Source organism: Giraffa tippelskirchi, chromosome 3 (genome assembly GCF_054371585.1).
Source record: "Giraffa tippelskirchi isolate mGirTip1 chromosome 3, T2T-mGirTip1v1.2.pri, whole genome shotgun sequence".
NCBI lineage: Eukaryota > Metazoa > Chordata > Mammalia > Artiodactyla > Giraffidae > Giraffa > Giraffa tippelskirchi.
This window is the reverse complement of record NC_137277.1, coordinates 1219762-1237176: the sequence shown is the minus strand read 5'-3', so window position 1 is coordinate 1237176 and position 17415 is coordinate 1219762. Positions and strand designations below refer to the sequence as shown.

Below are 17415 nucleotides of genomic sequence, written 5' to 3'. Positions count from 1 at the left end.
AAACTCAACAGCAATTCAACAAACTTCCTTTCAGAAGCAGGAAACGGCTTTCCCTTCTAATAAAAGAAGAGACGACTTTCATGGTAGGTTAGGTCCTTGCACTTTTGGGTCTACTGGAGAAGGGCTGGTTGGCGAGAAACACTGGACCACTCAGTTCTGTGTTTTCCTTGAAGCTCAGTTTTTCAACTGTGTTTTGAGAACAAAACTAGAGTACAGTATTATGAGGCAGTAAACAGGAACTGTCTGGAGTCTTCCAGAAGCCAAGTCCCGTAGAAACATTGGCTGTTACTGTTGACATGGAGTTCCCAGGTGGTGCTAGTGGTAAAGACCCTGCCTGCCAAAGCAGCAGACACAAGAGATGCGGGTTCAGTCCCTGGGTCGGGAAGATCCCCTGGAGAAGGGCATGGCAATCCACCCCAGTACTCTTGCCTGGACAGAGGAGCCTGGTGGCTACAGTCCATAGGGTTGAAGCGTTGGACACGACCGAACCACTGAGCACACGCAGTGACAAATAGAGCGTTCACCCCAACAAGGGACATCTGTGCTTTGAGAAGTGCGCAAGCTCACTGTGACTGAGTCCAACACTTAAACTTTGGAAATAATCAAATGGAAGACAAGTGTGAAATAAATGACAGACTATATTAACTTTTTAAATGCAAACTGGAACCTTCTTCAAGGAGCAGACGGATTCATTTACTGAGAATCAAGATGTTTTCATCTGTTTTTTGAATTCTGATTAAATGTTTCCAAGTTGGCATCAATTCAGTTCATTCTCATAGCACTTCTACAAAACAGGGAAGGTTAAATTCTTAGAGTAAATGTCAAAAACTGAGGCACAGAATGATCAGCTCGCAGTCATGGAGCCAGAGGAGCCAGAGATAAGGAACAGCCAGACGCCCTCGGCCCCACATGAAACCCAAAATGGATATTTCACAAGAACCTGGGGCCAAATAGTGACAATAACTATTTCAATGACTATTGCACTGTTTCAAGTTGGGTAAACTACAATGTGGTGGAAATGACGAGTTCTGTAGTGTGTTCACTGTGCCTGTGTGTTTATTTCTGTGCAACTTCACCACCTGTCAATTTGTACATCCCTCACCATGAAATTAAAAGACGCTTACTTCTTGGAAGGAAAGTTATGGCCAACCTAGATAGCATATTAAAAAGCAGAGACATTACTTTGCCAACAAAGGTCCGTCTAGTCAAGGCTATGGTTTTTCCAGTGGTCATGTATGGATGTGAGAGTTGGACTATAAAGAAAGTTGAGCACTGAAGAATTGATGCTTTTGAACTGTGGTGTTGGAGAAGACTGTTGAGAGTCCCTTGGACTGCAAGGAGATCCAACCAGTCCATCCTAAAGGAGATCAGCCCTGGGTGTTCATTGGAAGGACTGATGTTGAAGCTGAAGCTCCAATACTTTGGCCGCCTCATGAGAAGAGTTGACTCATTGAAAAAGACCCTCATGCTGGGAAGGATTGAGGCAGGAGGAGAAGGGGACGACAGAGGATGAGATGGCTGGATGGCATCACCGACTTAATGGGCGTGGGTTTGGGTAGACTCCGGGAGTTGTGATGGACAGGGAGCCCTGGGGTGCTGCGATTCATGGGGTTGCAAGGAGTTGGACACGACTGAGCGACTGAACTGAACTGAACACCATGATTACACGATGCATTGTTAAAGCACAAAGTAATTTCATGTCTTTACAAATTACTAAGATTTAGATTCGCTTCCAACTGACCAAGACTGAAGATAAAAAAAAAAAAATTGGGAGCTCTTCAAATGACCACAAGGACACGAGATATGGGTTTCTTCCTTTCAGAAGATTTATGACGCGCATTCATCAAAAAGAAGTCACTGCATGTTTTGGAAGGAACAACGGGTGAAGGGCAGGATGTTCTGAAAGGAACACGCTTGCTTTTGTTAGAAAATGAAACCTTACATTCTTTGCAGGAATAATGAGATTCCTTTGGGAGAAATAATGAGATTATCTTTGGAAAGTTGCATTTTAAAACTTATGAAGATGATACAGGAAGAGTTTCAAAACACTTTAGGTAAAATGCCTCACAATGAAATTGTTTGAGAGGCTGACAGATGTGATGAATTTAGAGAGGTGACTGAAATGTGGATAACTTTAGAAGTAGTTTTAGGTTTACTTTGAGAAGTAATCATGCTAACTAGATTAATTAGGTCTTGGCTGTAGCCCTTGCATGTAAGACAGACTATCTTCTCTTCAGTGCACATTACTGGCACTTGATAGATATTGAAGTCATGGAACTATGATCCACAATTATATTATGATTATAATATAGTATGATTATATTGAGATAATCTAGTCTTTTCATAGGGTTTCACAGGGCTTCCCAGGAGGCTCAGTGGTAAAGAATCCACCTGCAGATGCAAGACACACAGGTTCAATCCCTGGGTCGGGAAGATCCCCTGGAGGAGGAAACGGCAACCCACTCCAGGATTCTTGACTGGAAAATTCCATGGACGGAGGAGCCTGGAGAGCTACAGTCTATGGGGTCATAAAGAGTCAGACACGCCTGAGCACGCACAAACAGTCTTTTCATAGAATGATAATGCAAAAAGTTTCTCAGAAAAACAAAAACTGACATACACAATCATAATCAAACCCTGCTGGTTTTGATTGAATCATATTAAAAATCATAGAACAAAATGCCACAACTCAACTAAACATCTACCCTGCGTTAGCTTTAGAGGAAGTGGATTAGAACATTTCCACGTGCATATTGAAAATTAGTATCTGGGGAAGCAAAAGCAAAGTTATATGGAGCTAATGCTGGGAGCAACCTAACCATTGAAAGCTATGATAGTTCATCATTACTGTCAAGCAATTGCGACTCTGCATAGATGTCGGTGGTCTTACCAGGTCTCAAAAGTAACAGGGTTCTAAATAGAGGGTAGGCTTTCATTTTTAACTCTTGTTTTTCAGATCATAGTATAGTCAAGATTTTCATAAAACTCTTCTTTAAAATACAATGTACTTGGCAGGGTTTGGCAAACACTGAACAAAGATCCTAGAAGTAAGAGGGAGGGGGTGCACGTGCCCTCTGGGTGGCTGGGCAAGGTGGCGCAAGACCCGGGGGACGGGGCTGTGCCTAGGCTCTGGTCTGCACCAGTGGGGGTGCGGGGGGCCATGGGGACGGGGCTGCGCCTGGGCTCCTGTCTGCACCAGCGGGGGCGCAGGGGGCCACGGCGGGGGGGGGCTCCACCAGCACGTCTCCACACTATCTACATTCCTGTAAGATGGCAAGATTTTTCTTTGAAAAATGGCCACCAGGTAAGTCAGTTGAGTGGGGAAGACCACATGAAAGATGAAAAGGCAAGGTTAATATGTAATGTTAAGATAAAAAAGAACAAATGTGCGGTTCTGATGGAAACTGTATTTGGGAATGTGCCCAGAGAGGGTGCCAGCATCACCATCGGGGGGACACTGAGCATCCTTGGGGAGGGAGTCAGGGGGCACCATCCCCGGTCCACGAGGGTGCAGGGGCCACGAGCCATGAGGTCCTACAGCTTGATAAAATCTTAAGGATAAAGTAACTTCCTTCAAGGGAGGAAAATATTTAAAATATTTTCCAAATTTAACCTAATGCTCCCCCAGGTACCATGCATTCATTACTAATGTGTTCATCTTACTGCCTTTTTTTTTTTTTTTGGCGAGAAGGATTTTAAAAAATCTGATAAACAGTTAAGCAGCTTTGCTTTTGGCACTCCCCTCAGCTGAGATACGAGTTAAGAGATTCCAGCATACTATCTCGGGAAAACAGTGAAAGTCAGCCCGCAGATCCGTCTCATAATGTTTATTTTTAAATCATCTGCTTCTTTGAACTGACTGGGTTGTAGGCCAGTGCTTCTCAAATGCCAGTTCACAGATGGAAACACGCGCGCTCACACGCACGTCAAGCTTTATACTATGGTACGCTCGTCCTGGTGGCCCCTCCCGCCTCTGACGAGGAGGTCGGGCCAGGGGGACCCTCTCTCTGGGGGTCGCCCTGCCCCTCCCGTATGGATGGTGGTGGTCATGGTGTGCAACGGCAGTCACAGCTGATTTCTGCTCCCTGCCTCCTGCACGTCCCTGCTGCTACTGTTACTGCTGCTAAGTCGCTTCAGTCGTGTCCGACTCTGTGCGACCCCATAGATGGCAGCCCTCCAGGCTCCGCCGTCCCTGGGATTCTCCAGGCAAGAACACTAGAGTGGGTTGCCATTTCCTTCTCCAATGCATGAAAGTGAAAAGTGAAAGTGAAGTCGCTCAGTCGTGTCTGACTCTTCGCGACCCCACGGACTGCAGCCTACCAGGCTCTTCTGTCCATGGGATTTTCCAGGCAAGAGTACTGGAGTGGGCTGCCATTGCACGTCCCTAACTCGGGGAAATGGTCAGCGCCGCACCGCCTCTCCAGATTTTGGAGGGAGGCTCCATCAATTCCTGAGCGCCCAAAATAAAGTTAAAAGAACCGATTTCTTGCTCCTTCCATTCTTCTCCATCCTCCGCCCCCACCTCTCCTGTCTCTCGAGCTCCGGTGAGAACTCACGGCGTGAAGGCCTTCGCCGGGTCCCAGGCCCTCCCTGCGCTGAGCGGTTCTGAGGTCACCGCTGCTCCTAGCTTCACGGGTGAGCACAGGGAACTCTGGAGGCGGCAGGACGTGGGCCCGCGTCACCCAAGTGGTGGGGCAGGTATTCAGAGGGCTCAGGTGTGCTTCCACACCACTCAGGTTCCTTCTGTTTCACCGAGGACTAGTCAGCCTCCTTCACACCTCCCCTGAGATAAACCGAAACACCCTGCTCATCCTGTCCTTTCCATCAGCGGTCTCCTTCTCACTCTCAGCTGCCTCCCGCCTCCTCGTTCAGCATAAAGCACCATAAGCAGGATGTGAGGGGATGCCAGCTGGGGTGTTTTCATGTTCTAGTTTAGCTGGTGGAGTAATTAGATTTCTTTTGATTAGAAGACCCTTTCTCAGTGGATTAAAAAGAACATTTCCCTGTTCTCTTTCTTGAGAGAAGGGCAATCAAGAATTGCCTTCAGCTTCCAGATAAACACATCAGTCTTCACTTAGACAAAGACTTCTTGCTTTCCCGATGGGATGCTGCTGCTGCTGCTAAGTCGCGTCAGTTGTGTTCGACTCTGTGCAACCCCATAGACGGCAGCCCAGCGGGCTCCTCCGTCCCTGGGATTCTGCAGGCAAAAATACTGGAGTGGGTTGCCATTTCCTTCTCCAATGCATGAAAGTGAAAAGTGAAAGTGAAGTCACTCAGTCGTGTCCGACTCTTAGCGACCCCATGGACTGCAGCTGACCAGGCTCCTCCATCCATGGGATTTTCCAGGCAAGAGTACTGGAGTGGGTCGCCAGAGCCTTTTCCCGCGATGGGATGGGGACTAGATAATACATGCACATTTTAGCAATAACTGTAGAACTTAAGAAATTTCATAGTTATTCAGCAGAGTTTTGCCATATTAAAAACGTGAGGGTTGGGTCAGATGGGTGGTGTCAGGTTAAGAGCTTCCGTTCCAGCTGGAAGACAGGCTGGCTCCTGGCTTAGTCATGTGCTAACCTGTGTGACGTCACCTTTCCGAGTCTCAGTTTTCTCAAATGAAAAATGGGGCCAGTAATAGTTTCTAACCCGAGTTCCCGAGAACGAGGACTGAATGAGTCATTGTGATTGCCGCCTCTGTCGTTTAGTTGCTCAGTCTTGTCAGACTCTTAGCAACCCCCTGGACTCTAGCCCGCCAGGCTCCTCTGTCCATGGGATTTCCCAGGCAAGAATACTGGAGTGGGTTGCCATTTCCTCCTCCAGTCAATATGATCAGGGACCCATAAATTTCTTAATTTTATTGTCGCTTTGCTGTGGTGTTACCAGTAACACCACTGTTCGGTGACCTGTAAAAAGGCACAAACATTTCAGCTGACTGCCGCATCTCACTGTACTCATGGCGAAAATACTAAGAAAAGCTGATTTAAAAAATCATTAGATATGATGTCTACAAAATGAAATGGCTTAATCTCGCCATCGGTAAGATGAAAATCAGCATTTGTTTATTCCAGAATGACTCACATAGCCAAGGAATGCTTGGAATCCCCTGGGTGATACCAAAGGAGATCTTTATAACAACTTGTGCAGAAAACCTTCTACTAAAACTACTGCAGTAACAACACACAGCAAGACGCAATCGCTGGGGCTCGGGCCTGTAAATTTTCTTTCCCCCAAAAGGAGTCAATAGTTGAGCTGCTAATTTAACTCGGTATACTTGCCATTTTGAATCTTGTTGTTAAACAGCTTTTTGCTGCTGCTGTTCAGCTACTCAGCTGTGTCTGACTCTGCAACCCCATGGACTGCAGCACAAAAGGCCTCCTGGTCCCTCACCATATCTTGGAGTTTGTCCAAATTCATGTCCACTGAGGGGCTTCCCTGGTGGCTCAGACACTAAAGAATCCGCCTGCAATGAGGGAGGCCTGGGTTCCATCCTTGGGTTGGGAAGATCCCCTGGAGGAGGGCATGGCAACCCACCCCAGTATTCTTGCCTCGAGAATCCAATGGACAGAGGGGGCCTGGTGGCTGCAGTCCACGGGGCCACAAAGAGTCGGACACGACTGAGCAACTAAGCACAGCAAGTGTGCATCGAGTCGGTGACGCCGTCCAGCCCTCTCGTCCTCTGACGCCCCCTTCTCCTCCCGCCCTCAACCTTTCCCAGCATCAGGGTCTTTTCCAATGAGTCAGCTCTTCGCATCAGAAGACCAAAATATTGGAGCTTCAGCATCAGTCCTTCCAATGAATGTTCAGGACTGGTTTCCTTTAGGATCGACCGGTTTGATCTCCTTGCTGTCCAAGGGACTCTCAAGAGTCTTCTCTGGCACCACAGTTCAAACAGCATTTAGGTGAAGAAAGATGGAACACTGCAGAAGAGCTCAGATGGTATCACAAATGTTTCTATCACAAGTGTAGGTGTGTTATCTCCTGCCCCTGTGAGATGTGGCTCAGCCTGGGCTTGTCCACGTGCACAGGCTGGTTTCACAGCATCCGAGCGCACGTGACTTGGCTGTATGCATTGGTTCAAATGGTCTGATTTGCCTGATTTTTAAAAATTGAGACTGCAATATTAAAAACCTATTTTATTTACCCGTATACTTATCAAAATATGATACTCATCTATAAAAAGACTGGAAAGAGGTGCGCTGGGCTGTAAAGTGCAAACCCCTTTATGCTGAGGCTTCTTTCCTGTTTTCGTTGGTTTGGCTCTGGTTTGTTTAACGTTCTTACCTGAGAAGACTTGGCAAGCTTCTGGGTGTATTCCTTCTCAATCTGCTTCAGCCTGCTGTTGGCCTGAAAAACACACGGACAGGAACACACACACACATACAGTGACCTGTCAGCTTGGTATCTCTGCACACGCCCATCACCAGGCGCTGGGCCGGCCGCCAGCCGCAACGCCCTTCTGGGGCAGCCAGAAAACCACAGGCCTTGCCTTTGATCTAACGCCAACTATTCATCACTTAAAAAGCAAAAGAGAAAAAAAAGATCTCTCCTGCCAATTATTAGGCAAACACAGACTTCTGTGGAAAGAGAAAGGGAGAACGAGAGACAGAAATAGACCCAGCAGAAGTGTGCCGGCTCAGAGGGGCAGGGGAGGAGACAGGAACGAGCAGGAAGAGGGAACCAGGGGAGGGGGTGGGGCGGAGGAGGGGGAGGTAAATTTAAAGCCCTTTCCCTTAGTTTAGAGATAAAAGAACGGAGGCAGAGGGGAAACTCAGAGGTGCCGCGCTGAGATCTGAGCCCCTGCCCTGCGCTCCTTTCCTGGAGTGACGAGCACATCTAGAGCGCCCCGTGTTTGTGCCCGGGAAGTGGGGTGGCCTTCCCAGAACCAGCCCACGCCCCGAGAGCTGCGTTCTCTCCTCTGCACTCAAGCTCCGGGCCGGCGTGTGAGCTGCGTTGCTGTCTCTGGGAGCCTCGCGTCTCCATTTTATCCTCCGTGACGGGGACGCCACAGTGAAGACGCCGGCCTCCCGTCCCACTCACTGCGCAGGCAGCGCGCCGGCCCTGTCGGTCTGGGCCTGCGGCCCTCATTCCAGAACAGGTTTTGGTCATGACTGTCCCATTTCCTCTCTTCCCCCGACCCTCCCTCCCTCTGTCTCCTCTCTCCGCCCGCCTGTCTTTGCAGCTCTGATGACTAGACCTCTCAGGTTTATCGTCTCTTTTTCTTATTGTTTCTATTTTCTATTACCTTGTCTTTTTGATATCAATATTTTGTACTGATTTCTCAAGTTTGGATTTTTAAAAAATTCTGCCATGCTATTTCTATTTCCAAGAGTTCTGCTGTTGTTCTCTGAACAGCACAATCACGCCCCCTTTGATAAGGGCCGAGGAAGCTGAGGTGCAGAGAGCTTCAGTAACCGCCCCAGCGGCGCACGCAGGGCACGAGGGCACGAGGGAGCTGGCACCCACCCCACAGGGGAGCGCCGGCCCAGGGCCTCTCAGGGTCCCACTGCTCCCGGGGGATTAATTCCATACACACCCAGACACTTCTGTGTGTCCATGCACACACGCACGTGCGCGCGCACACACACACATTTTCTTTCTACTCTCTAGAGCATCTGTATTTTTTCTTAGTTTCCTTTATTTCCTTGCTGAGCTAGCCAGTTTTGGTCTGTTTTTCACCATAGAAATTGCCTTGCATTTTGGGTGACCTTCGGTGTCCTTTCTTATTTAAAGCGCCGCCCTCTAGAACGGGCAGGCCTGGGGATGGGTGCGCGCCGGCTCCGGACTCGCCCACGCCACCATCTGACCGCCCAGCGCTGCGCCCTCGGGTTCACCGCCTGGAGGCGCACACCTGGTGACCAAGGTTTTCAAACGGCGCCTAGATGTTCAGGACACTGATTCTTGTACAATTGCGTTTTAATTTTAACCCTGAGCTGTACCGGGGTCTCCTCTCTCATTCCATCTCTCCAGGGAGCAAACCATCTCCAAGTAAAGGTGTTTGGAGTGAGGCTCAGACGGTAAAGAATCCGCCTGCAATGCAGGAGACACAGGTTCGATCCCTGGGTCGGGAAGATCCCCTGGAGGAGGGCATGGCCACCCACTCCAATATTCTGGCCTGGAGAATCCCAACCCAGAGGAGCCTGGCGGGCCACAGTCAGTGGGGTCGCACAGAGTCAGACACGCTGAGACACACACACACACACATCTTTGGGGGGGCCACAGGCTTGTGGGCAGAGCTCTGGGGCCTGGATCAGCCTGTAAGAGGCCCGCCCTGCCGGGGCCCGTGCGCAGCCGCAGTGAGACGGCGCACGTGCGTGCGTGCGTGTGTGTGTGTGTGTGTGTGTGTGTGTGGAGGGGCTCCCGCCGGCGCCCACGGCGGGCTCCCGCCCCCCCAGCCACTGGGGGCGTTTCTGCTCCTGACAAGGCGCCCATGGGGTCTGTTACAGGACCTGAGCTAACTGCACAGCCCTGCGTTTCATGACAAGCTCCCCAGCGCCCCCCGAGGCCCTCCCACCTGGAGCCCCCAGAGGGCCGGACGTGACTGCGGCTGCTCTCCCAGGGACTCAGAGTCCCGACGGCTCCGTGATGGATAAACCACTCTCGACAAAACCGAGGCCGCGAGAAACTCACGAGGTGCATCTGTCTCGGCCAGTACTTTTTAATTTAAAGATGCTTTCGTCAATACTCCAGAGTGTCAAGGTGGGCGTGAGGGGGACCGGTGGTCCAGACGCCAGCCGAGTGGGCCCAGTGCCCCGGGGAGCCCAGGACATGGGACAGACGGGAGCCCGGGCCGAGGGTCCAGACTCTGCTACCAAACAGCGGAGAGATGGGCTGGAGGTCGGAGGGGAGGTGCAGGGAGAAAGGGCTGCTGCTGGTTTGCTTTTTGTAGGGGGACAGCACAGCTGTGTGTAGGAAGACGGGGAGACCTGACTGAGGAGGGCGCGGACCCGGGGGGCTAAGCTTTAGCGGAGCCGTGTCCTCGAGTCAAGGACAGGGTGGGGGTGCAGGGAATACTGCATCCCCGGGTCGGGGTGCAGAAGGAGAGGTTCCCGGGGACCTCTGCAGGGACAGCAGAGGACGCTTCTGGGAGATTCCAGGTGTGCCGGCAGGTGTCAACAGTCACCCAGGAAGCCAGGCAGAGAAGAGGCAGAGGGGTCAGTTTGAGCCCCAGGAATCCAGGAAGCATTCCGGCCACTTGAAATCAACAATGTTGGCTTTAAAGTGAGGCCAGCTGGTGAGACATGAACACCTCCAGGCCTTGCTAGAGCCACAGGGAGCAGAATCAATACTCTGGGGAATAATAAGACTAACTGAAGAAATAAAATGAACGTATCACCCTGCAAGACCTTTACTGTTGGAGCCTAAATCACAGCTGCCTGGATTTCTGAACTCCTCTTAAGTAAGTCTAAAAAGCTCTAGTTTAGCACTGTTGAAATTCTACAGCTCAGTTACGATGCAAACTGCCTCTAAAACACTTCTGAATAATTTTATTCTCAGGATGTACTGACTGTCCATTTTATTTCCATACATAAAATTAGGTTAGGGTTAGTTATTTTAATCTAAATCTTATTTTTACAGCTATGCTTACTATTTAGAAACACAATTTTCCAACAATCATCTGTAGCATGACCTGAACAGACTCAGAATAACAGATGAGAGGAAGATCTTGAAACGAGAAAGTGGTTTTGCTCTCGCCGCCGTCCTTCGACTTCCCATCCCCCGTGGCCTGGCCTCCCGCCCCCGGCGCGCGGGTCCCTCTGCTGCTCCCTGGCAGCTTCCTCAGCTCACTCTTCTCTGCTGGAGTCCAGCGTGGTCGTCCACGTTCCCTGTGATTCCCATCAAACTCTTGGGTTTTAAACTCTCCTGGAAAGGAGCACCAGATAACTTTCACAAAAGTGTTGATGGTTAATCATTTTAATTGCTACCTTTTTCCTGCAGGGTATTTTGTCTTAATTCCAAAAGAGTCCTTCATTCCTCACCCCCACCCCCCCTTTTTTTTTTCTCATTTCCTATCATTAGTGGTGAAAGTCCAGGCATTCATGATTTCTAAGAACATGACCTGAGGAGATGAAAATTAGGAGACTCGTCTGGAATACTCATGTTCAAGGCAAGCCCAGATTCTATAGAGAGAAGTTTTTTTAAAAGTATAATAGCATACATCTTTGAATAATGTATTTGTTTTTAGGATTAAAGAGAAAGATGCTTCCCAGAATCTTGAAATGCAGCATAAAGCTCAGTTTACTGTGCAGTGTCTTCTACTCATAAGCTTTGCAGGATCACCTGATGCTTCGTCAAACACTGTGAGTGCGGTATGGCCACTGGTGCCAGATGTTAATATGTAACTCTGTACTTCTCTGCCAACAGAAATATTCAGAGAATTCATAACAAATACTTGTATTTAATATATTTACAGAACTTTCCAACTTGAAAAATCTCTGTCTTTTACCTCAAAATAAAGGTATAAGCTTGGAAGCATAAATAAAATACACACTTTACATTTGGCCGGAATAGAGTGCCTGGCACTGTACATAACCTGCTGTGTAAACAGCCAGGAAACTGGACAAGATGCAGGAAGCACTGCTTTCAGAGGTGATGTGGGAGCAAGAAGCGCAGGACTGGGCCCCTGGGAAGGGTGGGAAACTAGTGAGATAAGCCCAGCACTCGCCCGGCCTTCGTCCAGGAGGCAGACACTGGATCTGAACAATCAAAGATAACCAGACAGAAGAAGGAGCAGGAATATGTGTGCAGGAGAGAAGTCAGGCAACAGACTTAGACCCAGAAGTGACAGAGATGGAGGAATTAGTAGACAAAGATTTAAAAATACGAATTAAAAACAGACCCAAGTATTTAAACAAAAACTTGAACACAGTGAAGAGAGAAACAGAACTAAGAAAGGACTGAACAGCCTAGAGCACAGTAACACATTATCTGAAAGGAAAGTTTCCCTGGTGGGATCACAGATTTGGCACTCTAGAAGGTCAGTGAGCATGAAGAAAAGGCATTTTAAAAATCCAAGTGACAGTCAGAGAGACAAAGACTGAACTTAATGACCCTCTGAGACTATGTCACAGCAACTAACATATGTGAAATTGTTCACCAGGAGGAGAAAGTTTGGGAAAATATTTAAAGACATAATTGTGGAAAAATTTCCAGTGTGAAGAAAACTATAAACCCACAAGTTCAAGAAGATCAATGAACCACAACAATAAAGAAAGACAATGAAAATCAAATCAGATATATCATAATCAAATCGCAAGAACTGAAATAAAGGTAAAATCTTAAAAACATCCAGAAAAAGGATACATTAAAAAGATAAGAGTAAGGATTTTTCATCTGAAACTATACTAGTCAAAAGATAACATAATGAATCTTTAAAGTGCTGAAAGCAAAAAATTTGTCAATCTAGAACTGCATATTTAGTGAAAGTATCCTTCGAAACTGAAGATGAAATGCAGATAGCTGAAGATCTTGGAACTTGGTCACATCTTTGACAGACGGCAGAGGAACTGCTTCCCTGGTGGCTCAACGGTAAAGAATCCACCTGCAACGCAGGAGACGCGGGTTTGATCCCTGGGTCAGGAGGATCCCCTGGAGGAGGACATGGCAACCCCCTCCAGTATTCTTGCCTGGAGAATCCCACGGACAGAGGAGCCTGGAGGACTATAGTTCATGGGGTTGCAAAGAGCTGGTCACGACTTACTGATTAAACAACAACAACAAATGTTTGCATGTACCAGGGTATTTCTGAAATCACTGTTTCCCCTATAATTTTTTTCCTAAAATTTCTAGCTCATCTTTATTAGGGAGTGGTTGATGATAAATTTTAACATAAGGTGATTTTTTTGTAAGCTTTTAAACTGAAAATATTTTTTTAACTTTAAACATTTTTATTTTATATTGGTCTATAGTTGATTTACAATGTCGTGTTAGTTTCAGGTATGTAGCAAAGGTATGTACATTATTAATATTTAGCTATATGTGCATATATCTACTTTTTTCAGATTCTTTTTCTATATAGGTTATTACAGAGTACTGAGTACAGTTCCCTATCTAGCAGCACAAGATAGCACAAGATGATTTTCTTTTTTAAATTGAAATTGAGTTGACATACAATATCTTGTTAGTTTCTGGTGTCCTGAAGAATGACCTGATATTTGCATACATTATGAAATGATCACCATGATGAGTCTAATAACCATCTGTGTCCATACGAAGTTCCTATGAATGAGATCAAGTCCTGCTGTTGCATCTAGAACATCTGAATCTTACTTTGAGTCCCAGTTAAGTTCTCAGTTTGAGACAATCATTACAAGAAAGGGTACTTTAATTAAAGACTCCTTCTTCCTTTCCATCACTATGTGCAAATTCTAACTTGAAAAAATGGCGAACTGGTCTAAACTGCAAAACATTAGCAAATGTCATATTTAGTGATTCTTCAATTTTGATTCACTTCTATAAAATTGATTTAAGTCATTTTATATTGTTGCTTTACCCGGAACCTTAACCTAGTAAGTAGGGGCCCCAAGTGTCTTGGTTTTTGTCAATGCCTATTTTTGGAAAGGAGCCATATTCTCTATTAAAGAAGGAAGGAACTAGACAGGTTTGGAAAGGGCTGTGATGTCATCACCAGCATCTCCACTGATCATCCTCAGTAACTACTGGTGGGTCCATTCTCAGAAAAAATGCCCATATTCCTGAATTTGGCCCCATTTCTGAATATGCCAAACGAATACTGGCTACATCCTCTACACAGATTTGGTAACTGTGGTCAATACTGTGGGCTAAAATGACTGGTCTTCAGGTCTGTGACAGATAACCTAAAGAATAACATGGGGCAGCTGGCTTTCTGCCCTCCCTGTAATTCAAGACACTCATTTTCTCACCATTGCAACACACATGCTTACGTGGCTAACACCCATAAATGACCATATAAGATTTACATGAGTTTTCTTCCCATTACTGAATAAGAATGCAAACTGTGAAACAAGCTTATGAAAATAGTTAAAGAATTAAGATCTAATCATATTTCAAAAGCTCACCCTCAGAGAAGCTCTCTGAAGCACAGGCCACAGAAACTGAGATGCATTTAATACTTGGGCAGAAATACAAACTTTGAGAGAATGAAGGAGGAAAAAAAACTTTATTTTGCTCCAGGGGAGAAGCAGCTATTCTCTGATGTGCAAAAAAGAATTTATCATCAAAGACCAAATGTAAACGGGGCCAATTAACTTTTTTAAGATTCTCTACCTTCTATAATATTTTTATGTCTTCGCTGTTATGCTTTATGCCAAAATCTAATGTTGCATGATTTGACAAATGTTAAAGAAAATGACTACTGTATTTAACAAATGTCAGCACACATAATATGCATTTTAATATACTGACTGGATCTATATGTGAGTGGCACAGTCATTGGCCTGGCATTTCAGGAAGCAGGGAGAAGATCTATTTCAAATATGTGACTTCTGACATCAAAACATGTTAAAACGATTCTAATTGAATTATTGGTCAAGCAATCAATTATTTCAAATAAGCTTTGAATCTAGGAGTTAGATGTGCTGACTTGGCATACTCATAGATCCCATTAATGTTTTACTTATTTTAGAAAATTTTCTACTTTTTGCCTCACTTGTATAAGAAAAAAAATGTAATGAATATTAGTGGGAAATTTATAAAATAATGTATTTGCAGGGGGTTGCTACATTAGGTTTGCAGAAAGTTCAACATAAAGCAGTAATCTCAACACTTAACAAATGCTCTGGTCCCTTTCACAGATAATTCGGAAGTTCAGAAAGGTGCTGAGAGGGCAGCCTTGAGATTTAGTCATTAGATCTTCATTACTAAAAATGGCTTAGAGCTTGTACTGTAGTTTTATGTCATTTTCCAGGGTTGCCTGTACTGAGAGATTTACCACACCAATTCACTGAAAAATAACATCTGAAACGTTTGGCAACAAGGAGTATGGTGCCAAGGCTCCCGTTTGGTCTGCACACAGAGGTCTTCTTCACCAGCTCCAGCTGCTCTGACTGACGAGTCCCACCGCTGCCAAACGGTGCGCCAAACGGTGTGCGGTGGAGCATGCTAGGTGACAGCACCAGCTTTGATGTTAAACCAACGTGGGTGGTGTGAGCACGGGCAAATTATCTGCCTTCCCTGGCCATGATTTTATAACGCGCCTATGAAGTGGACCACAGAGATTAAACCGGACTGAGGTTTAGCCATGCGGGTGTGGTGGACGTTCAGGACAGCGAGTGAGAAGGGGGCGGGGAGTCGGCCCCGCGAGGAGGACCAAGCCCAGCTCTTCATGGAGGAGCAGGACGACCGCAGGGGAAGGAGAGTGAGCAGGAGGAGCAGCGGCAGACGGAGGACTCGGGGTGAGCTGGCGGCGCGGGGCTGAGGCTGAGGCCGGCTGCGTGCTCCGGTGGATGAGGTGGACACGAGACGGAGCTGAGCGGCCGCGGAGCTTACAGAACGGCAGTGCCAGGCGTTGGAAGAGCAGCTGCCCAAATCAGGCCTTTGTGGGCGACTCTCCTAGTGCGTGCCTGAGTGCGCTCAGTCGTGTCCGACTCTGTGAGACCCCATGCACTGCAGCCTGCCGGGCTTCTTTGTCCAAGCATACTGGAGTGGGTTGCCATGCCCTCCTCCAGGGGATCTGCCCAGACCAAGGATTGAACCTATGTCTCCTGCATTACCACTGAGCCAACTCTCCTCACTCTTCCTCATCCTTCCACTTCAAGTCCATAAAAATAACTACTTGCCTCTGATTCTTTACTAAGGAAGCAATTTTCTTTCTGAATTGTCCCCCAGTCTGGGGGGACAGAATCAGTGGTTGCCAGTGGCTTCGGGGGCAGGACATGACCACAAGCGGGTGTGGGGTTTCTTTCTGAGGTGATGGCACTCTGGTCAAAAGCACTCTGCGGCTTTTGACATTGCTAATGACTTTTATTTATCAATGTTTATAATAATGGACACATACAGGGCACGGTATTTTGTGTGTTTATGAAACACGATAAAGAACCCTCCTGAAATGACCACACAACTTAACATCTCACACTGCAGATGCCGGCACGTTCTGGCCCACTGCATCTCCTCCTGAGAATCCGCAACTCTTGGATGTTACTTACTACCTGACTTAGAAAATATTACCTGTGTAAGTACCTCTAACTTATCACAGCTTTACTGTTTTTTTTTTATCTTTATACGAACAACCATGTTCTACGCAATTTCCCGAAACACAGTTTCTCACACAACATTGTTCCTAAGATTCATTCTCGATGTTTCATTTGCAGCTGTGTTTCCTTCATTTTCATGGCTTTAGTCCATTCTAATTCATCTGTTAAGGGGCACTTGAACTTTTCCAGTCTCCTCCTCCATGAGCTGTGCTGGTGTGGACAGTCCAGTACATGTCTTCTGGTGGACAGTCCAGTACACGTCTTCTGGTGTGTATTTATGAATTTCTAGGGCACATGCTAATGAGCTGAACTGACAGTTCATAAATCAAATGTTCATCTCTACAGGATAATGCCACCAACATTCTGTATTCTCACCACAGTGTATGCACTATTTTTGTTCCATACTTTCAACCACACTTGGCGCTGTCAATTTCCCATTTTTAATAATAGCTTTCAGCTCAGTTCACTTGCTCAGTTGTGTCCAACTCGTTGCGACCCCATGGACTGCAGCACGCCAGGCCTCCCTGTCCATCACCAACTCCCGGAGTTTACCCAAACTCATGTCCACTGAGTCGGTGATGCCATCCAACCATCTCATCCTCTGTCGTCCCCTTCTTCTCCTGCCTTCAATCTTTCCCAGCATCAGGGTCTTTGCCAATGAGTCAGCTGTTCGCATCCGGTGGCCGAAGTATTGGAGTTTCAGCTTCAACAGCTTTAGTAAGATATAATTAATTCACATTTCATGAAGTTCACACTTTAATCTGCACAAGTCACTGTTTCTTAGTGTATTCATACAGCTGTATCTCGATCACCACCGCTAAATTCCAGGACATTTCCATCACCTCAGAAAGAAACCCCACACCCACTTGTGGTCATGTCCTCCCCCCGAAGCCACTGGCAACCACTGATTTCTTTCTGTCTCTATGGATTTTCCCATCCAGGACATGGCGTGTAAGTGGAGTCACACCACAGAGGCCTGTTGTGTCTGGTCTGTTTCTCTTAGCATGCTTTTGTTGTGGTGTGCGTCAGTCAAAGAGTATTCCATGTGTGGACGCACCACACTTGTTTACCTCCTTGCCAGCTGATGAATGTTGGAGATTTTCAGTGTTATTGGCATACAGTTGCTCATTAAGTCTCAACATCTTTCAGTCTTTTCTGGATCTCCAGCCCTTGTCCTCAATTCCTTTCTTGTGTATGTGTCCCTTCTCCTTATTTTTCCAATTAGTCTTCCAGAAAGTCTGCGTTTTCT

General features: G+C 46.8%; 1 protein-coding gene and 1 long non-coding RNA gene across 14 annotated transcripts in view; one reads left to right on the top strand and one right to left on the bottom strand.

The window, feature by feature from the left end:
* The window catches only part of CEP112 (centrosomal protein 112), a 307677-nt gene that overhangs the window by 63210 nt on the left and 227052 nt on the right, over window positions 1-17415 (bottom strand). For all 13 annotated transcript variants that reach the window (XM_081580786.1, XM_081580780.1, XM_081580784.1 and 10 more), the window contains one exon: window positions 7279-7341. In XM_081580786.1, coding sequence (XP_081436912.1) covers window positions 7279-7341 — 63 coding nt within the window. The remainder of the gene's footprint in view (window positions 1-7278; window positions 7342-17415) is intronic.
* Window positions 7581-14387, top strand: LOC145542284 (uncharacterized). The gene is made up of 6 exons (XR_014079745.1): window positions 7581-8092; window positions 8965-9044; window positions 9441-9627; window positions 11014-11101; window positions 11180-11294; window positions 12095-14387. It is a non-coding gene; the product is annotated as an uncharacterized LOC145542284 (long non-coding RNA).